Below are 26,252 nucleotides of genomic sequence, written 5' to 3'. Positions count from 1 at the left end.
CTTTCATTTTTTCAAATTCCTCTGTTTTCTCATTTTGTTTAAGTCTCTGTGCCTGTTTCTCTGAGTTAGGAAAGTCATCTCTGTCTCTATTCTTGAGGGTAATGGCCTTATGAAGAAGAGGTCCTGTAGTGCCCTTGCAGTATAGTGTCACCTGTTCCCAGGGCCTGTTGCTTCTGGCAGTATCTCCAATATGTGCTGCATGAACTCTGCTGTTGTTTCCTGGCCACTTTATCCTTTAGGCCAGTCACCTGCAGAGGCTCATTTTGCCTGTTATGGGCAGTGTTTGGTCCCTGGCCTGAACATGCTGAGTTTTAATTAGGCGTGTGCTGGTCTGCTTTTGAAATGAGACCTGTTGAGGGGCACCTGGGTGGCTCAGTCAGTTAAGCATCTGACTTGGCTCAGGTCATGATCTCACGGTTTGTGGGTTTGAGCCCCACATCGGGCTTTGTGCTGGAGCTTGCTTCAAATTCTGTGTCTCCCTCTCTCTCTGCCTCTCCCCTGCTTGTGCTCTCTCTCTGTCAAAAATAAATAAACATTAGAAAGAAAGAAAGAAAGAAAGAAAGAAAGAAAGAAAGAAAGAAAGAAAGAGAGAAAAGAAATGAGACCCGTTGCCAGCACTGCTGAAACCAAGGCCCCCAAAACTCCCAGGCTGGGAAATGTGGTGTGGGCAGGGGTTTTGGTTGGTCTTCTGGGGGAGGAGGCTACTTCACTGGGACTGAGATAAGCATGACTGGGAAGGGAGGTTCCACCATAGCCTGGGGGACAGGTACTGGTGAAGCAAGTTAGATAGCCTAGTGTCAGTGCTGCACTGGTAGCCCTGTGTTTATGCTGAGAGGTGTGGGGGGGGGCGGAGAGTGGCACCTGCTAGTTCCTTTGTTCCTGGAGGGATCTCTCTGTGAATGCTGCCTCTCAGGGTATGCTCTGAGATGAGCAAATGACCTCCCTTCTGTGGGCCCCAGGTGTTTTCAGATCGCTGTTTCCACACTGTAGGTCCACATGCTATTTCCTCTGCCCTCTCTCCAAGAGCAGCCTCAATGTTCTTCAGGCATTCCCTGAGCCAAAGCTTCTGACCTTTAAAACTCAAGGCTTTAAGCCCTGCTGGTTGGAAGAACTCACAAAATTTGGCTCCTCTTGCTTTCCAAGCCAGTTGCTTTGGCAATTTGTCTTCCTTGTGTGGACTCCCTTGTGCTTTAATCTGTCTTTGCCCTTCTCTGGGACCATGGCTGTCTCCCCACTGCAGCAACCATGATCCATTCCTCTCTCAAACTGTGTCTCTGCACTTCCCACCTTCTTCGATATGGCCTGTTCTCTACCTTTAGTTTTGGAGTGTAGTTATGGAGAAGTCAGGTTCATTTCTGAGGTATTTAGGCTGATTTAATGGTTATCTAGTTGTATTCATGAGCTGAGCTGAGCCTAGGATTCTCCTACTCTGCCACCATCTTCTCTTCCCTGAGAGTTCTTTATGTATTCATATCCCTTCCTGGATATGTGATTGGCAAGTATTTTCTCCAAGTTTGTGGTTTGTCTTTTCATCCTCCTAACAGTCTTTCACAGAGAAAGAAATTATAATATTGGTTAAGTCCAATTTATCATTTTTTTTTCTTTTTATGGATCGTGTTTTGGTGTCAAGTTTAAGGTTGTTTTGTTTTTGTTTTTGTTTTTTTTTTGTTTTTGCCTAGCCCTATGTCTAAAGATTTTCCCCTATGTTTATTTGTAAAACTTTTATAGTTTTACATTTAAATGTGTGTTGTGTTTTTAAAAAATTTTTTAATGTTTATTTATTTTTGAGAGAGAGAGAGAGAGAGAGAGAGAGAGAGAGAGAGAGAGAATCTGAAGCAGGCTCTAGGCTCTGAGCTCTCAACACAGAGCCCAATGCAGGGCTCAAACCCATGGACCGCAAAATCATGACCTGAGCTGAAGTTGGACACTTAACCTACTGAGCCACCCAGGCGCCCCAGTGTGTGTTGTGTTTTGAGTTAACTTTTTTATAAGTTATGGGAAATAAACTAAAGGTTCTTTTTCTTTTGCCCATGGATATCCAGTTGCCCCAGCACCATTTGTTGAACAGGTTGTCTTTCTAATGTTAAATTGCCTTTGCACCTTTGTCAAAATCCACTGGGCATATTTTCATGGGTCTATTTCTAGGTCCTCTGTTCTGTTCTGTTGATCCATGTATGTATGTATGAGTCTGCTCACACCACACTCTTTTAGTTACTGTAACTAAGAGTAACAGTAACTGTATAGTGTAAGTCTTGCATTTTGGTAGATTGGTTCCTCCCATTTTAATCTTTTTTTCCCCAAATTACATTAGGTATTCTAGATTATTTGCCTTCCCATGTGATATCTTGAATTTTATATCTATAAAATATCTTTCTGGAATTTGATAGGAATTGCATTAAATCTGTATATAAATTTGGAGAGAATTGACATGTTTACTATGTTGAGTCTTCCAATCCATAAACATAATTTATCTTTTAATTTATTTAGTTGTTTGATTCCTTTCATCAGTGTTTTATGGTTTCTAGCATATGAGTCAGTACATGTCTTTTTGGATGTACATCTAAATATTTAACTTTTTAGCAACTGTAAATTGTATTTTCAGTTTTGGTTTCAACATGTTCATTGATAGCATATGGAAATATAGCTTTTTAAAATATTATCTTGTATCCTGTGACCTTGATGAACTCACTTAGCTCCATGAGGATATTTTTGTGGATTACTTGGAATCCACTGAAAATTGGGGCAGTTTTATTTCTTCCTTTCTGCTCTCTCTACCACCCCCCCCTTTTTTTTTTTGCCCTATTGCACTGGCTAGATATTCTTTTTTTTTTTTTAATTTTTTTTTTAGCGTTTATTTATTTTTGAGACAGAGAGAGACAGAGCATGAACGGGGGAGGGTCAGAGAGAGGGAGACACAGAATCCAAAACATAGATATTCTTGTACTATATTGAATAGCAGTGATAAGAGTGGAAATCCTTGCCTTGTTCTTGATCATAGCAGGAAATCTTCAAGTTTCTTTGTATTAAGTACGTTGTTAACTATAGGTTTTTTGTAGATATTCTTTATCAAGTTGAGGAAGTTCCCCACTATTCCAGTTTCCTTCAAATTTTTAGCATGAATGGGTATTGAATTTTGTCAAATTGATATGATTACAACAATTGATATGGTTTTTCTTCTTTTGCCTGTTAACATGGTAGATTATATTGATTGATGTTTTTATTAGCTTTATTGATATATAATTATCATATAATATGTCCATTTAAAAGGTACAATTCAATGATTTTCACTATATCCACTGAATTGGATGGTGATGGCCACAATCTATTTTGGGGCACTTTCACTAACCCAAAATAAAGCCCCATATGTATGGTCAGTCCTCATTTTCCTTGTATCTTTCACTCCTCTCCTAATGGCAGCCACTAATCTACTTTCTGTCTTGGTAGGTTTGTCTATTCAGAAGACTTCATGTATAAATGGAATGAGGCAATATGTGCTCTTTTGTGACTGGCTTCTTTCACTTAACAGTGTTTTAAAAGTTCATCCATGTCATAGCATGATCAGTATATTATTCATTTTCATTGTTGAATAGTATTCTATCATATGGATATACCACATTTTATTTATTTATTAATAATGGACATTTGGGTTGTTTTTACTTTTTGAGGGTTATGAATAATGCTCCTATAAATATGTACGTGTTTTTTTGTGGGCATGTGCCCCATTTCTCTTGGTTATCTACCTAGAAGTATAATTATTGATTCATATGGTAAGTGTATAGTTAACATTGATCAATTTGTGAATCCTTAACTAGTTTTGCATCTCTGGAATAAATTCTACTTGGTCATAGTGTATATTATATATTGTTGAATTTCCTTTGCTAATATTTAATTATTTTTGTGCCACATTCACTCCCTCCCTCCCTCTTCTCCCTCCCTCTCTCCCTCCTTCTTTCTCTCTTTCTTTCTTTCTTTCTTTCTTTCTTTCTTTCTTTCTTTCTTTCTTTCTTTCTTTTCCTGCCTTCTTCTTTCTCTTTCTTTTTTCTTTCTTTCTTTCTTTCTTTCTTTCTTTCTTTCTTTCTTTCTTTCTTTCTTTTCTTTCTTTCTTTCTTTCTTTCTTTCTTTCTTTCTTTCTTTCTTTCTTTCTTTCTTTCTTTCTTTCTCCTTCCTTCCTTCCTTCCCCTCCCACCCCCTTCCCCCTCTCTCCCTCTCTCACAGTTTCTTCCTTCCTTCCTTCCTTCCTTCCTTCCTTCCTTCCTTCCTTCCTCTTTATTTCTTTCCTTCTTTGCTTCTTTCTTTTCTTCTTTTCTTTTCTTTTCTTTTCTTTTCTTTTCTTTTCTTTTCCTTCTCATACTGCCTCTGATTTTGGTATAAGGATAACACTAACCTCATAAAATTAATTGGGAAGTGTACCTCATCTTCTTGTCTCTGTCTGATTTTGGTATAAGGGCAACAGTAACTTCATAAAATTAATTGGGAACTCTTCCCTATTCCCAACCTCATCTTCTATTTTCTAGAAGAGATTGGGTAGAATTGGTGTTATTCTTCTTTCAATGTTTGTTAGAAGTTTGCAGTGAAATAATCTGGCCCTAGAGATTTGTATTTTGGGAATTCAAAAATTCACAATCTACTTAGTAGTTGTAGCATTATTCAAATTATCTATTTTATATTGGGTGAATTGTACTCATTTGTGCTTTTTGATAAATTGGTCCCTTTCATCTAAGATGCCAAATTTATGTGTGCAGAGTTGTTCATAATGTTCCATTATTATCCTTTTCATGTCTGTAATGTCTGTAGTGATGTTCCCCATTTAATTCCAGACATTGGTAATTTCTATTCTTTTTTTTCTTTGTCAGTCATAGTAGAGGTGTTTGTCAATTCTATGGATGTTTAAATTTTTTTTTAATGTTTATTTTTGAGAGAGAGAGAGATAGAAAATGCACATGGGAGAGAGGCAGAGAGAGAGGGAGACACAGAATCTGAAGCAGTCTTCAGGCTCTGAGCTGTCAGCACAGAGCCTGATGCAGGGCTTGAACTCACAGACTATGAGATCATGACCTGAGCTGAAGTCAGATGCTTAACCAACTGAGCCACCCAGACACCCCTCTATTGATGTTTTAAAAGAACAGGTTCTGGGGTGCCTGGGTGGCTCAGTCGGTTGAGCGGCCGACTTCAGCTCAGGTCATGATCTCGCGGTCCGTGAGGGCTGTGAGTTCGAGCCCCGCGTCGGGCTCTGTGCTGACAGCTCAGAGCCTGGAGCCTGTTTCAGATTCTGTGTCTCCCTCTCTCTGACCCTCCCCTGTTCATGCTCTGTCTCTCTCTGTCTCAAAAATAAGTAAATGAAAAAAAAATAAAGAACAGGTTCTTTGTTTCATTGATTTTCTCTGTTGTTTTTCTGTTTTCTAGTTCATTGATTTTTACTCTTATATTTATTGTTTTCTTACTTCTGCTTTCTTTGGTTTATTTTGCTCTTCTTTTTCTAGGTTACTAAGATGGGAATTAGTTAATTTGATGAGAGTTTAGATTATTGATTTGAGACCTTTTCTTCTTTCCAGAATGAACATTTAATGCTGTAAACTTCCCTCTCATCACTGCTTAGCTTTATTCCACAGATTTTGAAATGTTATATTTTAATTTTGTTTAGTTCAGTACAATTTTTATTTCCCTTGAAACTTCCTCTTTGACTTCTGGGTTATTTAGAAGTGTGTTGTTTAATTTTCAGGTATGCAGATTTTCTGCTTGTCTTTCTGTTATTAATCTGATTTGATCATGGCTACAGAACACACTGTGTGTTTTCAATTCTTTTAAATTTTCTGAGGTTTGGGTTGGGAGATCCAACATGGCAGAGAAGTAGGGGGATCTGAATTTACCTCATCCCTCAAACACAGCAATGTGGAGGCCAAAGGACTCTGAATTCCAAGAGTCCAGGCTGCAGAGTGACAGAGATGTCTCCAGGGACACACGGGGACAACCTGGCAGGCCATAGGTGCATGATTGTGAACTGGGAGAGATAAAATGGATGGCATAGGCACTGATGGGAGGGATTCCTCTTCTGCAGAGAGACAAAGGAAAGAGAAATAGAGGCTGTGGAAGGACAATATCTGGACAAGAGAAAAACCACAGACTGGGATGGAGAAAGATCCAGTTGCTAACTGTGGGGCTTTCTCTGGACTGGTGCCAGCTGCCCCGTTTGTGCACCTGGGGAGGAGGGGAGCCAGCTCCTGGTTCAGTAACTAGTTCAGAGGTGCAGTCCACAGTGGGAGAAAGCAATACCCTCCCTGGAGTGCTGTAGGAAGAAGGTATATAACTGTTCAAGGGACAAAGACTGCCTGCACCCACCAGCCAGAGGCCATACATTGATGGCATGGAGCGGCACTTCCCTGAAACTGGGGTGCACAGGGGGACCCTTTAAGATATCGGGGTTTAAATCCCAGCCAAGAGCCAAGGAGGTGCAGGAGTTGGTGGAGTGGGACAAACTGCTTCATTTGCACCTGTGGCACTGCAAGGACGGCCTGAACAGAGTGGTCTGGGACACCCAGTCCATGGATGTTGCCATTTTTCTCCCTATCACCAACAAGGTGGGGCTTCAGGGAATAGACAGTGGGCCCACATTGGAGGCAGGACTGGTGCACACCAAACCATGCCCCTCCATGCCAGGTAACTGCATATCTACTGAAGCAGTATTGATGCTGATGAACCAGACAGCCCCTCCTCCAGACCAGCACTGCCACCAGTTCCAAGGCACCCAGCAGTTTTGCATTTTTTGATTTAATTCTTGGAAAATTCATAGTATATATATGTTTTTTTCTTCCTTATTTCTTCCCTCTAGTCTGGTTATTCTGATTGTTGGTTTGTTTAAGCAGACATATTTAATCTATTCTCTTTATACCTGTTCTATATCTCCTTATTTATTTTCCTCTCTCTCTCTCTCTCTGGATTAAGCCATATAGTTTATCTGCTTGGTCAATTTTCTTTTATTTCAACCCCCCCCCCCCCGCCATTGGTTTGTTGTAGCTGCTATTTTTGGTTGTTTTGTTTTGTTTTTTGTTTTTGTTTTTTGCTTGTTTGTTTTTTGTTTGTTTATTTGTTTTTTGTTGTTTTTTGTTTTGTTTGTTTTCTTTTCTAGGGCTACTTCAATGAACAAATCAAAGCACACCTGATGGAAGGTCCAAAACATCACTATGGGGAGGGAGATAAAGCAACCAAAGTCACAACAACAGAGAGCAAGGAACACACTCCAAAAAAGCACCTCCTGAAGGGCCAGGCCCTGGACAGTGTATGACCCCTCTTTAATATAGTAGTGCTCACAGGTGCAGGACACATAACAAGCTTTTAAAACACATAAGGGACAGAAAACTAGCCAAAATGATGAAACAGAAGAATTCTCCTCAAAAGAAATTCCAGGAAGAAATGACAACTAAAGAACTGACGAAAACAGACATAAACAATCTAACTGAACAATAATTTAGAATGATAGTAATAAAATTAATTACTAGGCTTGAAAAAAGGAGAGAAGACAGCAGAGAATCTATTGCTGCAGAGATCAAGGAACTAAAAAATAGTTATGATGAATAAAAATGCTGTAAATGAGGTGTAAAATAAACTAGACATAGTGACAGTGAGGATTGAAGAGGCAGAGGAGAGAAAAAGTGAAGTAGAAAATAAAATTATGGAAAAAGATGATACTGAGAAAGCTGAGAGAGAGAAAAAAAATTCTAGACCACGAGGGGAGAATTAGAGAACTAAGTGATTCAATGAAACATAATATCTGTTATCATAGGAGTTCCAGAAGAAGAAAGAGAGAAAGGGGCGGAAAGTGTACTTGAACAAATCATAGCCAAGAACTTCCCCAGTTTAGGGAAGGAAACGGACATTGAAATCCAGGAGGCACAGAGAACTCCCTTCAGTGGTAACTTGAATTGATCTTCTGCATGACATATCATAGTGAAACTGGCAAAATAGAAAGATAAAGAGAGAATTCTGAAAGCAGCTAGGGACAAACAGGCCTTAACCTACAAGGGTAGACACATAAGGGTAGTAGCAGACCTATCTACTGAAACTTGGCAGGCCAGAAGGGAGTGGCAGGAAATACTCAATGTGCTGAATAGGAAAAATATGTAGCCAAGAATCCTTTATCAAGCAACACTGTCATTCAGAATAGAAGGAGAACTAAAGGTTTTCCCAGACAAAAACTGAAGGAGTTCATCACCACTAAACCAGACCCTAAGGGGGCGGGCTCTGTGAGTGGAATGTTGCAAAGATCAAAAAGTACCAGAGACACCACTACAAGCATGAAACCAACAGGATAACACAATGACTCTAAATCCATATCTTTGAATAATAACACTGAATGTAAGTGGACTAAATGCTCCTATCAAAAGACATAGGTTATAAGAATGGATAAAAAAACAAGACCCATCTATTTTCTGTCTATGAGAGACCCATTTTAGATCTGAGGACACCTTTATATAGAAAGTGAGGGGATGGAAAACCATCTATCATGATACTTGTAAGTCAAAAGAAAGCTAGAGTAGCCATACTTATATCAGAAAAACTAGATTTTAAAATAAAAGTTGTAACGAGATGAAGGGCATTATATCATAATTATGGGTCTATTCATCAAGAAGAGCTAACAATTATAAATGTTTATGCACCCAATTCAGAGCAACCCCAATATATAAAACAATCACAAACCTAAGCAATCTTATTGGTAAGAATGTGGTAATTGCAGGGATTTTAATACTACACTTACAACAATGGACAGATCATCTAGGCAGAAAATCAATAAAGAAACAATGATCCTGAATGATGCACTGGACCAGATGGACTTGACAGATATATTCAGAACTTTTCACCCTAAAGCAGCAGAATACACATTCTTCTCAAGTGCACATGGAATATTCTCCAAGAGAGATCACATACTAGGTCACAAAACAGCCCTCAATAAGTGTAAAAGAATTGAGATCATACCATGCACATTTTTAGATCACAATGCTATGAAACTTCAAATCAACAACAGGAAAAAGTATGGAAAACCTCCACATGCATGGAGGTTAAAGAACATCCTACTAAGGAATGAACAGTCAACCAGGCAATTAAAGAAGAGATTCAAAAAATATATGGAAACGAAATGAAAATACAACAGTCAAAATCCTTTGGGGTGCAGCAAAGGCAGTCCTAAGAGGAAAATACATTGCAATCCAGGCTTATCTGAAGAAATAAGAAAAATCCCAAATACAAAATCTAGCAGCACACTTAAAGGAACTAGGAGCAGAACAGCAAAGACACCCCAAGGCCAGCAGAAGATAAATAATAAAGAGCAGAAATAAACAATATAGAATACAAAAAAACCATAGAACAGATCAATGAAACTAAGAACTTGTTTTTTGAAAAAATAAAATTGATAAACCCCTAGCCAGACTTCTCAAAAAGAAAAAAGAGAGAACACAAATAGATAAAATCATGAATGAAAATGGACTTATCACAACCAATCCCTCAGAAATACAAATAGTTATCAGAGAATACTATGAAAAATTACATGTCAACAAACTGGACAGTCTGGAAGAAATGGACAAATTCCTAGACACCCACACATTGCCGAAACTCAAACGGGAAGAAATAGAAAATTTGAACAGACCCATAACTAGTGAAGAGATTGAATCAGTTATCAACAATCTCCCATCAAATAAGAGTCCTGGGCCAGATGGCTTCCCAAGGGAATTCTACCAGACATTTACAGCAAAGTTAATACTTATCCATCTGAAGCTGTTCCAAAAAATTGAAACAGAAGGAAAGCTTTGGCTCATTCTATGAAGCCAGCATTACCTTGATTCCAAAACCAGACAGAGACCCCACAAAAAAGGAGAGTTACAGGCCAATATCCCTGATGAACATGGATGCAAAAGTTCTCAACAAGATACTTACAAATTGAATTCAACAGCATATAAGAAGAATTATCCACCATAATCAAATGGGATTCATTTCTGGGCTGCAGGGCTGGTTCAGTATTCACAAATAAATCAATGTGATACATCACATTGATAAAAGAAAGGATAAGTACAATCTGATCCTGTCAATAGATGCAGAAAAAGAATTTGACAAAATACAGCACCCTTTCTTTTCAACTTTTTTTAACATTTATTTTTCAGAGACATAGACAGAGTGTGAGTGGGGGAAGGGCAAAGAGAGAGGGAGACACAGAATCTGAAGCAGGCCCCAGGCTCTGAGCTGTCAGCACAGAGGCTGATGCGGGGCCCAAACCCACAAACCATGAGATCATGACCTGAGCCAAAGTCAGACGCCTAACTGACTGAGCCACCCAGGTACCCCACAGCATCCTTTCTTAATAAAACCCTCAAGAAATTCTGGATAGAAGGAACATACCTAAACATCATAAAAGCCCACAGCTAATATCATCCTCAATGGGGAAAAACTGAGAGCTTTCCCCCTGAGATCAGGAACATGACAGGGATGTCCACTCTCACAACTGTTGTTTAACATAGTGTTGGAAGTCCTAGCATCAGCAGTTAGACAACAAAATGAAATAAAAGGCATCAAAATTGGCAAAGAAGATGTCAAACTTTCACTTTCCACAGACAACATGATACTCTACATGGAAGGCCAAAAGGCTACTAGAACTGATACATGAATTCAGCAAAGTCTCAGGGTACAACATCAATGTACAGAAATCGGTTGCATTTCTCTACAATAATAATGAAGCACCTGAAAGAGAAATCAAGGAACTGATACCATTTACAATTGCACCAAGAACATAAAATACCTAGGAATAAATCTAACCAAAGATGTAAAAGATCTGTATGCTGAAAACTATAGAAAACTTATGAAGGAAATTGAAGAAGACAAAGAAACGGAAAAACATTCCATGCTCATGGATTGGAAGAATAAATATTATTAAAATGTCAACACTACCCAAATCTATCTACACATTCAATGCAATTCCAATAAAATTGCACCAGCATTCTTCTCAAAGCTAGAACAAACAATCCCAAAATTTATATGGAACCACAAAAGACCCTGAATAGCCAAAGTAATATTGAAAAAGAAAACTAAAGTGGGAGGCATCACAGTACCGGGCTTTAGCCTGTATTACAAAGATGTAACCATCAAGACAGTATGATATTGGCACAAACACAGACGCATAGACCAATGAAATAGAATAGAGAACCCAGAATTGGACCCACAAATGTATGGCCAACTAATCTTTGACAAAGCAGGAAAGAGTATCCAGTGGTAAAAAGACAGTCTGTTTAGCAATGGTGCTGGGTGAACTGGACAGCAACATGCAGAAGAATTAAACTAGACCACTTTCTTACACCATACACAAAAATAAACTCAAAATGGATGAAAGACCTAAATGTGAGACAGGAAAACATCAAAACTCTAGAGGAGAAAACAGGCAACAACGTATTTGACCTCAGCCGCAGCAATTCTTGCTTGACACATCTCCAAAGGCAAGGGAATTAAAAGTAAAAATGAACTATTGGGACTTCATGAAGATAAAAAGCTTCTGCACTACAAAGGAAACAATAAACAAAACTAAAAGGCAACTGATAGAATGGGAAAAGATATTTGCAAATGACATATTGGATAAAGGATTAGTATCCAAAATCTGTAAGGAATTTACCAAAGTCAACACCCAAAAACAAATAATCCAGTGAAGAAATGGGCAGAAGACATGAATAGACACTTTTCCAAAGAAGACATCCAGATGGCCAACAGACACATGAAAAGATGCTCAATGTCACTTATCATCAGGGAAATACAAATCAAAACCACACTGAGATACCACCTCACACTGGTCATAGTGGCTAAAATGAACAATTGCACTGTTGGCGGGAATGCAAACTGGTGCAGCCACTCTGAAAACAGTGTGGAGGTTCCTCAAAAAATTAAAAATAGAGCTACCCTATGACCCAGCAATAGAAGTACTAGGAATTTATCCAAAGGATACAGGAGTGCTGATTCATAGGGGCACATGTACCCCAATGTTTACAGCAGCGCTATCAACAATAACCAAATTATGGAAAAAACCTAAATGTCCATCAACTGATGAATGGATAAAGAAGATGTGGTTAATATATACAATGGAATACTACTTGTCAATGAGGAAGAATGAAATCCTGCCATTTGCAGCCACGTGGATGGAATTGGAGGGTATTATGCTAAGTGAAATAAGTCAGTCAGAGAAAGACAGATATCATATGTGTTCACTCATGTCGAACTTGAGAAACTTAGCATAAGACCATGGGGGAAGGGAAGGGGAAAAAACAGAGGGAGGGAGGCAAACCATAAGAGACTCTTAAATACAGAGAACAAACTGCGTGTTGATGGTGGGGGGAGAGGGGAAAATGGCTGATGGGCATTGAGGAGGGCACTTGTTGGCATGAGCACTGGGTGTTGTATGTAAGCAATGAATCATGGGAATCTACCCCCAAAACCAAGAGCACACTGTACACACTGTATGTTATCCAATTTGGCAATAAATCATATTAAAAAATAAATTTTCTGAGGTTTGTTTTATGGTCCAAGATGTAGTATACATTGGTATATGTTCTATGGGCACTTAAAAAGTATGTTCTGCTGTTGTTGGGTGGAGTATTCCATATGTGTCAATTAGATCCTATTGGTTGATGGTGTTATTCATTGCGTCTATATCCTTGCTGATTTTCTGTGTGGTTGTTCTATTAATTGCTGAGAGGGAAATGAAATTTCCAACTATAGAACTGTACATGTGTCTTTCTTCTTTCAGTTCCATTAGTTTTTTGCATCACATATTTTGCAGTTCTGTTGTTTGGTACATACATATTTAAGATTTCTATGTCTTTTTAGTAAATTGACTCTTATTATTATATAATGTCTCTCTTTGCACCTAATATTTTTTCTGAAGTCTATCTTATATCAATACAGCCAGTTGTGCTTTCTTTGGATTAATGCTTGAATATCTTTTTCCATTCTTTCACATTTTAGCCTACTTATATTATTATTTTTGAAGTAATTTTTTGTAGACTGTACATAGCTGAATCATGTTTTATAATCCACTCTACCAGTCTCTGTCTTTTAATTATATTTATACCATTTATATCCAATGGAAGTTTAATGTTAGGAATGTGGGTTAATTGTCTTATTTTGTAATTCCATTTTGATTTATCTCCTGTATTTTTGAATATATGTCTTTTGTAGCTTTTTCAAGTCGTTTCTCTAGGTGTTAAATTATATATACAATACTTGTCATAGTGTTATCATTTTATCAGTTTGAGTTAAATTTAGAAAAACCTTACCCCTCTCTATATCCTTTTACATTTGTGATAAAGTTGTCTTAAATATTTCCTCTACATAGATTTATAACTACATCAAAGAGTGTTACAATTTTTGTTTCAAAATCAAACATAATTTAGAAGATCCAAGAGGAGAGGAAAATGTTATATTTACCCATTTCTTGTTTCCATTTTTTCTTTTTTACCTTCCTGATGCTCCAGAATTCCTTCCTTTAGCTGTCCTTTTATGTTTTGATAACTTCCCTTTGCCATTCTTTTAGGATAGTTCTTTCAGTTTTGTCCATCTAAGAAGGTCTGATTTCATCTTCATTCTTGAAGGATATTTTCACTGGATAGAAGATTCTAGGTTAATAGTTTTTATTTTTTCATTACTTCAAAAAATATTCCACTTCTTCTGTCATTTGAATTGTTTTTACTGTCTAGGTATATTGTCATTTGCTAGTGGTTTCAAGAGTTTTTCTTTGTCTTTCTTTAGTCTTCAGAAGTTTGTCTATTTTATGTCTTGATGTGGATTTCTTTGAATTTATCATTTTTTAATATCATTAAGTGTCTTGGATCTGTAACGTTTATGTGTTTTGCCAAATTTGGGGAGTTTTCAGCCCTTATTTCTTTAAGTGCTTTTTCAGCTACACAGTCTTTCTCTTCTTCTGGGATTCTGATTACATGAATGTTAAATATCTTATTATTGTCCCACATGTTTCTGAGGTTCTGTTAATTTTTTTAAAACTCTATCAGATTGTATTTCTGTTGTTCTGTCTTCCAGTTCATCAGTTCTTTTCTCACCACCCCCCTCCATTTTGTTGTTAAGCTCATCTTTGAGTGTTAATTTTGCTATTGTTTTTTTTTTTTTTCACTTCTATTTGGCTCTTCTTTTCTGAGACTGTTTCTTTGCTGGGATTTTCTCTTTTCCCCCCATTTGCTTCAAGTGTCTGTTATTGCTTGTTGAAATGTTTTTATTTTGGCTGCTTTAAAAATTTCGGTCAGATAATTCTAACATCTTTTATTTAAATGTTTTCTTCTATTTTTTTCAAGTTGAGGTTTTCCTGGTTATCACTGTGACAGTTGATTTTTTTTAATTAAAACCTTTTGAGTTTCATTGAACATTTTGGGTATTATGAAACTCTGTATTCCTATTTAAAGTTTCTTTTAGCTGACTTCCTCTGACACCACACCAGCAGAAAGGCCTGACTTCCTCTGACACCACACCTACCATCCTGGCTGGAAGGGTGTAAAACACCATATTACTTATGTGGCTTCTAGTGACACCATTGGGGGTGCCCTCATTACTGCCAAGCGGTGGTTAAAGTCCTGACTTTCCACTTGGCCTCCTCTGAAATCTTAGCAAAGATGGGGAGGGGTTCTTTTTATTGCAGGGAGGGGTGAAGTTTAGGTTCCCAGTGTGTGGTTTCTGCCTACACAGGGGTTGAGGGGTGTGTAGGGAGGAGATGGGACTACCTAGCACCCAGTAGAGGTGAACATCCCAGATCCCCATAAGTCTTCTCTGACACCAATAGGGATGGGGGCCTGGGTCCTTTATTTCAGCCTGGGGAGGGTGGAGGTTTAGACTCCCCACTTGGCCTTTGCTGTCTTGGGTGGATATGGGTTTGCAGTGTTTGGCTCCAGTAAAGCAGTTACTGCCTAAAAGTTTTCTGTCCTGCTTAGCTGCACCTTAACTCCTCCTTTGGTTAGAAAAAGTAGGCTTTAGGGGAGCCTGGGTGGCTCAGTCTGTTGAGCGTCCGACTTTGGCATCAGGTCATGATCTCGCAGTTCGTGAGTTTGAGCCCCGCGTCGGGCTCTGCTGACAGCTCAGAGCCTGGAGCCTGCTTCGGATTCTGTGTCTCCCTCTCTCTGCCCCTTTCCTGCTCATGCTGTGTCTCTCTCTCTCTGTCTCTCAAAAATGAATAAATGTTAAAAAAAAAAAAGCGTGCTTTTCTTGGGACTTTTTTGCTTTGTGCTTGTTGATCTTTCCAGGTTGCCAACTTCTTCAGCACCCTTTCTGGGATATATGAGGCAAAATAAAAATTCAGGGGCCTCACTGCTCTGTCATTTCTTGGGTCCCTAACCAGTTTTCTTTCTTCTCTCTACCTTTCAGAGTCTTCTTATGGTTGTTTTATACAAAATGTCAGGTTTTTCATTGTATTTATCAAGAGAAAGAGGGAAAAGTAGGTCTACTCTGTCTTCCTGGGAGCAGTAGTCCTGAGATGTATCTTTATAGTGTTGGCAGATATCACAGTATGTTTCCATGCTGGCCTGAATTCTTCAGGAGAGGAGAATTGTAACAATACAACTGAGTAGGTGAGAGTGGGTGGGCTCCAGTGTACCCAGTAGGGTTGCAAACTGTTGTGTACTTGGGAGGCTGGACATTTTATTCTCATTCCTACTAGTTTTGTCAGTGTGCCAATTCTGGGACTTTTGCTATCAGAGACATTCATCACCTTCACTGTTCTCTGCTTTGAATCTCAGTGTCTGGCTCCTGCTTGGGCTCCCAGGTCAGCATCTTCCTGCTGAGTTTGGCCAATAGGAAGCTCTGCTGGGAGATTGAGGGATGGGGAGAGGTAAGCTGGTACTTCTTACCACTCCACTCTGCTTTGGGAGGCATCTCTTCTGGCACTCCACCTTCTTTCAGAAAGGCCCACCATGGTTTCTGCACTCACCTTCTTCCTCTGCTCTCAGCTATGGTGGGGTGGAAATTTTCCCACTGTTGCTAATTGTTAGCCTTTGGTGAGTGTCACAGCATGTCCATCTCTTGTGTAACCAGTTTCCACGGTTACATCTTCAGCTTCTAGTTCCTTCTTGGACCCTGGTTGATTCAGTCAGTGAAGGAAGGAAGAGGCAAAGGCAGCAGCTGAGGTTGAAAAGGAGGAAGGGTGTATGGGAGTTTAAGGAGGGAGATGGAGGAGAACAGGAATGAAAATTGCCTTGGGAGATGTGTTAAAATTGTTGGGCAGTTTTAGGACCCAGTGGGAACACTGCACACAGAAGTCATGTAAGACTGTCAGAACCACAGAGGGTTCTCTATGGCTACATTCAGCTGCTTAGATGCTGGCACAGGGCAGGAAAGCCAATGTTGGGAGTTTTGCCATGGGTGGCAGACAAACCCCAGGGTAGCCCCCATGATCCTTACTGCCTGGTGGTCATGTCCTTGTGTGATTCCCTCCCCTGAGTTAAAGGTAGGCCTTGTGCCTGGCTTCCAACCAGTAGGATATGGCAAAGGCAATTGATGGGATGTCACTCCTGTTTTTGTGTTACATTATGTAAAATTTTGCCTTGCCAGTGGATTCACTCTGGAGACTCTCATGGTTGCTTGATGAAGTGAGCAGACATGTTGGACGAGTCCGCATGGCAAGGAACTGCAGGAACCTGTAGAAGGTGAGGGTGGCTTCTGAGAGCTTAGTGTGTGGTCTCTAGTCAACAGCTATCAAGAAGCCAGGGCCCCAGTCCTGTAGGACCAGGAAGTGAATTCTGCCAACATTGAGTCATCTTGGAAGCAGATTTTTCCCTCGTTGAGCCTCTAGATAAGAAAAAAAGCCTGATGACACCTTGAGATCCTTAGCAAATGACCCAGCTAAGCCTGCCCCAACACCTGACCCACAGAAACCCTGAGCTTATAAACATGTGTTGTTTTAAGCTTACCAATTTTGTAGTAATTTGTTATGCAGCAATAGAAAACTCACACATCAGGTGAGCTTGACAGAATGAGTTGGGGCAAGTAGGAGGAGAGGGTTTGCTGGGAAGAGGAGTGGGGACAGGGGGTGTTTGGCTGATGAAGAAGCAGAGAAGCTCCCTGCCATTGAGGTGATCACATAACTGAGAGTCCAGGGGGTGGGAAGCATCATCTCTGTAGATGTTGAAACCAAAATATGACAAAGGTAGAACAAGACCACAAGCTATGATTCAGATCTTCAAAGAATGAAGAGATATGACCAGGAAGATATTAGTTGTTTCAGTAAGGGGTTGGTGGGGCATTCCAATGACATGTTCTAAAGCAGCTGGAATACTTTAGGGATGGGAGAAGATTGCAGTGGAGAACAAGGAGGATACCTTTCCAAACTCTTGGTAGGACTAACTACATAATTTCTGGAGCCCCATGCAAATGAAAATGTAGGGCTCCTTTTTTAAAAAACAGGAAAAAAGTGATGTTAAGAGTATTAAAATGTAAAGCTTTTTCCTTTCTTCCACACTCTTTTTCTTGACTTGTCACAGTATTTTAAAATGTCATTATTCTAAGGAAGGACAAATTAAAAACCTAAATTATTAGCATGAATGTCATCCCTGATCTTTATTTTGAAGTATCATTTTTTTAAATAAAATTTTTAATGTTTATTCATTTTTTAGAGACAGGAAGAGACAGAGTGCAAGTCGGGGAGGGTCAGGAGAGAGGGAGACACAGAATCTGAAGCAGGCTCCAGGCTCTGATCTGTCAGCACAGAGCCCGATGTGGGGCTTGAACTCACAGACCGTGAGATCATGACCTGAGCCGAAGTCGGACGCTTAACCGACTGAGCCACCCAGGTGCCCCTGAAGTATCATTTTAAATGCAAATATGAGAGCATTTAACTTGTAGGTGGAATCAGGAAAGTTGTACAATTTGTATTTTGCAGTTCATACATGCATGTGGACTTTGTTTTTACCAGACAATGGAAACATTGCATTAAACTAATGTAAATGTATTTACTTTACTTTTTGATACAGGCATATTCTACCAACACTCCACCTTCTTCTTACTGATGAGTGAGTCACAAGGAGTGGTGAATCCATGTATTGTACCCATTGAACCCATAGTCATGTACATTGCTTCTCAGTGTTGCAAATCCTGCTCAACCAAAGCTCACAATGAGTGTTGGGTTCAAAGCAACTATTGAAAGCAAACCATTCTGCTGCAAATCAAAGGTTATTTCTGGGGTTATGGGATGCTAGCAAATGTAAAAGAATAAAATTGTAATGGTTAGAAATATAATCCAAGAGTAGGACATCATAACCTTTTAATTTTACTTTCAATAAGCAGTTGTTTTCATTTTCATAGTAGGTATTATTTTCTCATTACAAAGGTATTAATTTGTTAGATGCAAAACCCATAAAACCATAGCATAGACAGGAACAAAGGAGAAAGCCCCCACCATCCAGAGGTACTCATGTTTCAGAGGCTGGGTCTTTTTGGTCTTCTGTTCTATGAAAATGCTATGTATATATTTATATCAAGAAAAATATCATAGTTTATCAATGTTTTTTCTGTATCCTTAATTTTCCCCCATATCAATCAATATCCTTATAGAGCATTTTAGTTGAATAGCATTTCATACTGCACACATATTACAACTTAACTAATGCTTCAGAGAGAGACTGCATGGATTCCATATGGATTCCCCAAAGTGCAAACAATATTTCCAGTTTGCTTTTCATCAACAGTGGTTTCTTTCTGGCTGACCTGGTGAGAAGAGTGACAACGGAACATGCATCTAGAGAACAAAGATGGTGGGCTGACCTCTGGTGTGCTGGAGATGGAGCTACATCAGTCATCTGCTCCTATGTGTGCTGGCCTGGGAAGGCCAGGGCTGGCGGTACCTGCCACCAGCAACCACAGGCTACTGCAGGGAGTCAACAGGGTAGACCCCACATCCCCCTACTCCAGCAGGGCAACTGGGCAGAGCTGCTTGGCTTCTGTGGACCAGGATTTTGGTTCATTCCTCACAGAGCAGAGGTGAGTTTATAATAGTTTTATCTGGTAAATGTGGAAGCCACACATATTGTGTTTTATGAGTGTAGTTCCCCTATTTTTTGTGGGAAATTTTCAGATATTATACAAGGAATGCAAGAATCTTTCTGTCATTAGATCACTTTCCTGGCCTGTTTCAAATGAATGCTCTTTCTAAAATGTAGCTAACATAACTCCAAAAGATTACAAAAATAGAAAAGAGTTTTTAGCATGAACTTGGAATTTATTATATTATTTTAAGGCGTTAAAAGTATTTCATGATTTTAAAAAGCACATGCTGTATCCTTATATGCTTATATATATGTATCTTGAAATATGCTTTATTCCTATAAATGTCAAGTGAATCATTTCAATATTTTTTTCACGTTAGAAAAATCTTGATTTACATTTAAAATTTTGATAAACCCTTAAATATTTACCAAAGTAAAACAATAAATAGGTATAAAAGTGTGCTATAAGTGTCTATTCATACCCATGTAGGGACATACTGGTTACCCTGCAGATCTTGGTATCCTGGTCCCTACAGGCAAGAAGTCCTGCTTAACCAGGACCCACGCAGTACCAGTGGTCTAATGTTGAAAAAGGCAAAGATCACAGAAATACATACAAGCGTGGTATATAGCTCTGCCACTTGTCTGAGACTGCCTTCTCAGGTCCTAGCTCTGCATGGCATCTGCTTTGATGCTTGGGAGTTTGCTGTCATCAGCATCTTTGGCTCAAGCTGCTCTGCTGCTGTGTTCCTGTGAATATAGAACGTCGGCACAGTAGGTGTGTGGGGATGGGGAGAGGTACCTGCCCATGAGTGTGCCTCTCTGGAGCTGAGTAGGGGATTGTCAGTGCCTGGCCCACCTGAACCAGTAAAGGGCTGCAGGTATGGTGGGGCTGGGTCCACTTGTCAAAGCATGCGCATAGGGCTACCTAGCCCATGGGAGAGCTTCCCACTGGGCTGGGGTGGGTGGGCAGCTCCCAGCTGTGAGGGCCAGTTTTATTTTGTAAAGGGCTAGAGGAGGCCATTGCCTGTTTGTGTCCCACACCTGGAACTGTGGGGGTGGGGCAGCTCCTTACCTGGGAGGCCCTAGAGAGATAAAATAGGTTGGCCATGGCTCCAAGCCACACTCCACTACCCCAACTGTGCAGGCAGCTAGGAGCAGGCAAAGGAGAAGGGCCCCTCTACCACCACCCACTGCCTCAGGTTGGCTGAGGCTGGGTGTGAGGCTGGCTTTCTCACATTCTCGATTGACTCTATGTAGATTTACACCTGGAGATAGGAGAGAGCTATGGGCTCCACCCGAGTCAGAGTAAAAGGACAAATATATACACAACGATATCTCAGAGATTTTCTGATTAGGTTCCAGACCACCACAAGAAAGCAGGTATCTCAATAAAGCAACTCAAATGAGTTTTTGGTATCACAGTGAAAATAAAAGTTATGACTACACTATACTGTAGTCTAATAAAGTGTGCAATAGTATTATGTCTACAAAAACAATGTGTATATCTTAATTAACAAATACTTTATTGCTTAAAAATGCTAACCATCAAAGATGGCTGAGAAGTAGGGGAACCTGGATTTCCCTTGTCCCTCAAACACGGCTGTATTGAGGTCAGATCACTTGGAACACCCAGGAAATCAACCTGCGGAGTGGCAGAAGGATCTCCGCAGGTGGAGGGAGACATTGGAGGGATCGAGGTATGTGTATATTAATTGGGGGAGATAAAATGGCATAGGCAAGGTGGGGAGGGAGCCCCTTTTGTGAACAGACAAAAGGGAGAGAAAGAGAGAGGGATTCAGTATCTACTTAGCATTAGAGGAAAACCTCTCCAGACCATGGACTGGGGAATGAGAAATATGGAGAGCGCCGGTTTCCATTTTGCAAACAGCCTTAGGAGCTGAAACTTGGAGGTATGAAAGTGCCCGACTTTCTCTGGACTGGAGCCGGCTGTGTGTGCACGCCTGGCGGGAGAAGGAGCCAGCCCAGGGTGCTGTAGCAATCTCAGGGGCTCACTGGGAGAGAATAGTCCCTTTCTTCCAGTACTGTGGGAAGAGGATTTATTGCCTCCCCAGGACAAAAGACCCTTTGGTGGCAGCCAAAGACCTTTTATCAGCAGGGCTGAGGGGCCCTACAGCTGAACAGGGTCCCCACAGTGCAGGACCGTTTAAGACATCAGGGTTTGAATCCCAGTCGAGTGCGTAGAAGGCGCAGGAGAACTGTGGAGCAGGGCAAGCTAACTGCTATTCTGTGATGGCTGCCTAAGTAGCATGGTTTGAGACACCCGGTTGGGGGAGAGATCGGAGTGTTGGCCATTTTTCTCCCAAACACCAACATGGAGGGACTTCAGGGAAGCAGCACAGCAGTCCACCAGTGGAGGCGGGCTTACACCAAACCCCGCTCCTCCATGCCTGGCAACTGCTTTTCTACTGGAGCTAGACTGAGCCAACGCAGCCAACCTCTCCTCCAGGTCAGCATAGCCACTGGTCCAAGGCACAACCAGACAACTGTTCTTTGTTTTTGTCCGTTTGTCTCTCTGTTGGTTTGTCTGTTTGTTCTTCTATTCTCTCTACCGTCTTCTTTTTTTTCTTTTGGAATCAGGCTCATAGTTTCTGATTTGTTTTTGGTCAATTCATATATATATATATAAAATTTTTTTTCTGCTTTTTTTTTTTTTTTGCTGTTTAGTCAGGCATTTTCACTCTTTTTACACCTTTCCAATATCTTCTTTTTCTTTATTTTATTTTCTCTCTCTCTGGATTAAGACTTATACTGTTTAGTCTTCTTTTCTCCCTTTTCATTTTTCTCTTTGTGTGGGATCAGGCTTCCCCCCCACACCCTTTCCTTTTTTTATAGGGCTACTTCAATGAACAAATCAAAGCACAACTGGTTGAAGGTCCAAAAACTCCACCACTACAAGAAAGGAGGAGCTTTGAAGAGGACTGACCAGTGGGATAGAGCAGCCAAAATGCCACAATAGAGTGTATGCAACACACCAAAAAATTCCTGAAGTGCCAGGCCCTGGATAGTGTATGACCCCTACTTAATATAGTAGTACTTCCAGGTACGGGACATATAACAAGCTATTAAAACATGTAAAAGACAGAAACCTAGCCAAAATAATGAAACAGAAGAACTCTCCTCAAAAGAAAATTCAGGAAGAAATGACAGCCAGAGATTTGCTCAAAACAGATATAAACAATATATCTGACAACAATTTAGAATAACAGTCATAAGACTACTAGCTGGGCTTGAAAAAAGCACACAAGACACCAGGGAAAACCTTTCTGCAGACATCAAAGACCTAGGAACTAGTCAGGATAAATTTAAAAATGCTATAACTGAGATGCAAAACAAATGATACAGTGACTGCGAAGATGGAAGAAGCGGAGGAGAGAATAGGTTAAGTAGAAGATAAACTTACAGAAAAAAAGAGGGAAAGGAAATTACTAGAACATGAGGGGAGACTAGGAGATTTAAGTGATTCCAAGAAACTAAAAAATATCCAAATCATAGGAGTCTCAGGAGAAGAAGAGTGAGAAAAAGGGGCAGAAGGTTTATTTCAGCAAAGTATAGCTGAGAACTTCCCTAATCTGGGGAAGGAAACAGGCATACAAGTTCAAGAGGCACAGAGAACTCCCTTCAAACTAACAAACCAGGTCAACGCCATGACATATCATAGTGAAACTTACAAAATACAAAGATTTGAAGGAGAGTTCTGAAAACAGCTAGACACAAAAGGTACTTTTGTGTACTTTATGTGTCTACTACAAGGGTAGACACATGATGTTAGTAGCAGACCTGTCCACTGAAACTTGGCAGGTCAGAAGGAAGTGGCTGGAAATATTCAATGTGCTGAATAGGAAAAATATTCAGCCAAGAATCCTTTATCCAGAAAGTCTGTCCAGAATAAAAGGAGAGATAAAGGCTTTTCCAGACAAACAAAAACTAAAGGAGTTCATGACCACTAAACCAGCCCTGCAGAAAATCCTAAGGCGGATTCTGAATGGGAAGTAGCAGCAAAGACTACAAAGGACCGGAGACATCACCACAATATGAAACTTACAGATAATACAATGGCACTAAATCCATATCTTTAAATCATCACTCCGAATGTAAGTGGACTAAATGTCCCAATAAAAAGACATAGAGTATCAGAATGGATTGAAAAAAGAACAAAATCCATCTATATTCTGCCTACAAGAGACTCATTTGAGACCTAAGGACACCTGCAGATTGAAAGTGAGAACCATCTATCATGCTACTGGATGTCAAAAGAAAGCTGGAGTAGCCATACTTGTATCAGACAAACTAGATTTTATTTATTTATTTATTTATTTATTTCTATTTAAAATAAATTTTTTTAACGTTTATTTATTTTTGAGACAGAGAGAGACAGAGCATGAACAGGGGAGGGGCAGAGGGAGAGGGAGACACAGAATCTGAAACAGGCTCCAGGCTCTGAGGTGTCAGCACAGAGCCCGATGCGGGGCTCGAACTCACGGACCGCAAGATTGTGACCTGAGCCGAAGTCGGATGCTTAACCGACCAAGCCACCCAGGCGCCCCTATTTATTACTATTTTTAAAATGTAATTTATTGACAAATTAGTTAATGTACAGTGTATACAGTGTGCTTTTGTTTTTGGGGGTAGATTTCTGTGATTCATCGCTTACATACAACACCTAGCACTCATCCCAACAAGTGCTCTCCTCAATGCCCATTACTCATTTTTCCATCTCCCCCCCCCATCAAACCTCAGTTTGTTCTCTGTATTTAAGAATCTCTTATGGTTTGCATCCCTCCCTCTCTGTTTGTAACTATTTTTTCTCCTTCCCTTCCCCCATGGTCTTCTGTTAAATTTCTCAAGTTCCACATATGAGTGAAAATGTATCATATCTGTTTTTCTTTGACTGACTTATTTCACTTAGCATAATATGCTCCAGTTCCATCCATGTTGCTGCATATGGAAGGATTTCATTCTTTCTCATTGCCAAATAGTATTCCATTGTATATATATAAACCATATCTTCTTTATCCATTCATCAGTTGATGGACATTTAGGCTTTTTCCATAATTTAGCTGTTGTTTATAACACTGCTATAAGCATTGGGGCACATGTGCCCCTATGAATCAGCACTCCTGTATCCTTTGGATAAATTCCTAGTAGTGCTATTGCTGGTTTATAGGGTAGTTCTATTTTTAATTTTATTGAGGAACCTGCACACTGTTTTCCAGAGCAGCTGCACCAGTTTGCATTCCCTCCAACAGTGCAAGAGGTTTCCTGTTTCTCCACATCCTCACCAGCATCTGTTGTTTCCTGAGTTATTAATTTTAGCCACTCTGACCAGTGTGAGGTGGTATCTCAGTGTGGTTTTGATTTGTATTTCCCTGATGATGAATGATGTTGAGCATCTTTTCATGTGTCTGTTGGTCATCTAGATGTCTTCTTTGGAAAAGTGTCTGTCTATTCATGTCTTCTTCCCATTTCTTCACTGGATTATTTGTTTTTCGGGTGTTGAGTTTGGTAAATTCCTTATAGATTTTGGATACTAACTCTTTATCCAGTATGTGATTTGCAAATATCTTTTCCCATTCTATCAGTTGCCTTTAGTTTTTTTGATTGTTTCCTTTACTGTGAAGAAGGTTTTTATGTTGATGATGTCCCAATAGTTCATTTTTGCTTTTAATTCCTTTGCCTTGGAGACATGTTGAGCAAGAAATTGCTGTGTCTGAGTTCAAAGAGGTTGTTGCCTGTTTTCTCCTGTAGGATTTTGATGGTTTCCTGTCTCACATTTAGGTCCTTTATCCATTTTCAATTTATTTTTGTGTATAGTATAAGAAAGTGGTCCAGTTTCATCCTTCTGCATGTTGCTGTCCAGTGTCAAAGCATCATTTGCTAAAGAGATTGTCTTTTTCCCATTGGATACTCTTTTCTGCTTTATTGAAGATTAGTTGGCCATATATTTGAGGGTCCAATTCTGGGTTCTCTATTCTATTTCATTGATTAATGTGTTTGTTTTTGTGTCGATGATTGCAGCTTTGTAGTAGAGGCTAAAGCCAACAAACTAGATTTTATTTATTTATTTATTTTTTCAACGTTTTTAATTTATTTTTGGACAGAGAGAGACAGAGCATGAACGGGGGAGGGGCAGAGAGAGAGGGAGACACAGAATCGGAAACAGGCTCCAGGCTCCGAGCCATCAGCCCAGAGCCTGACGCGGGGCTCGAACTCACGGACCGCGAGATCGTGACCTGGCTGAAGTCGGACGCTTAACCGACTGCGCCACCCAGGCGCCCCCAACAAACTAGATTTTAAAACAAAGACTGTAATAAGAGATGAAGAAGGGAATTATATCATAAGTAAGGGGTCTACCCATCAAGGAGAGCTAACAATTGTAAATTTTTCTGCTCCCAATGTGGAACACACAAGTTTATAAATCAATTAATCATAAATATAAACAAATGTATAGATAATAATACTGTAATTGTAGGGGATTTTAATACTCTACTTACACAATGGACATATCGTCTAGGCACAAAATCAATAAGGAAACAATAGCTCTGAATGACACATTGGACCAGAGGGATGTAACAGATATATTCAGACTTTTCATCCTAAAGCAGCAGAATACATACTCTTTGTGAGTGCACATGGAACATTCTCCAACATAGATCACATACTGGTTCACAAAACAATCCTCAACAAATATAAAAAGCTTGAGATCATACCATGCATATTATCAGTCACAATGCTATGAAACTTGAAATCAACCACAGGAAAAAATTTGACAAGCCCCAAAATACACAGATGTTAAAAAACATCCTACTAAAGAATGAATGGGTGAACCAGGAAATTAAAGAAGAAATTTAAAAATATATAGAGACAAATGAAAATGAAAAAACAACAGTCCAAACCCTTTGGGATGCAACAAAGGCAATCCTAAGAGGAAAATACATTGCAACTGAGGCCTATCTCAAGAAGCAAGAAAGGTCCTGAATACACAACCTAATCTTACACCTAAAGGAGATAGAAAGTCAGCAGCAAAGAAATCCCAAAGTCAGTAGAATAAGACACATAATAAAGATTAGAGCAGAAATAAACAGTATATAATAAAAAATTAGTACAACAGATCAATGAATCTAAGAGTTGTTTTTTTGGAAAGAATAAACAAAATTGATAAACCCCTAGCCAGACTTTTTTTTAATTAAAAGAAATTTAATGTTTATTCATTTTTGAGAAACAGAGACAGAGAGA

At 39.6% G+C, this 26,252-nt stretch overlaps 1 protein-coding gene across 1 annotated transcript in view; it reads left to right on the top strand.

Annotated features, from left to right (window-relative positions):
- Positions 1-26,252, top strand: part of OCA2 (OCA2 melanosomal transmembrane protein) — a 483,960-nt gene that overhangs the window by 11,887 nt on the left and 445,821 nt on the right. Inside the window, exon 2 of the mRNA XM_058736912.1 lies at positions 18,699-18,990. Coding sequence (XP_058592895.1) covers positions 18,743-18,990 — 248 coding nt within the window. The 5' untranslated portion in view covers positions 18,699-18,742. The remainder of the gene's footprint in view (positions 1-18,698; positions 18,991-26,252) is intronic.

Source organism: Neofelis nebulosa, chromosome 7 (genome assembly GCF_028018385.1).
Source record: "Neofelis nebulosa isolate mNeoNeb1 chromosome 7, mNeoNeb1.pri, whole genome shotgun sequence".
Taxonomy (NCBI): domain Eukaryota; kingdom Metazoa; phylum Chordata; class Mammalia; order Carnivora; family Felidae; genus Neofelis; species Neofelis nebulosa.
The sequence above is the reverse complement of the archived record's forward strand: the minus strand, read 5'-3'. Positions and strand labels throughout refer to the sequence as shown.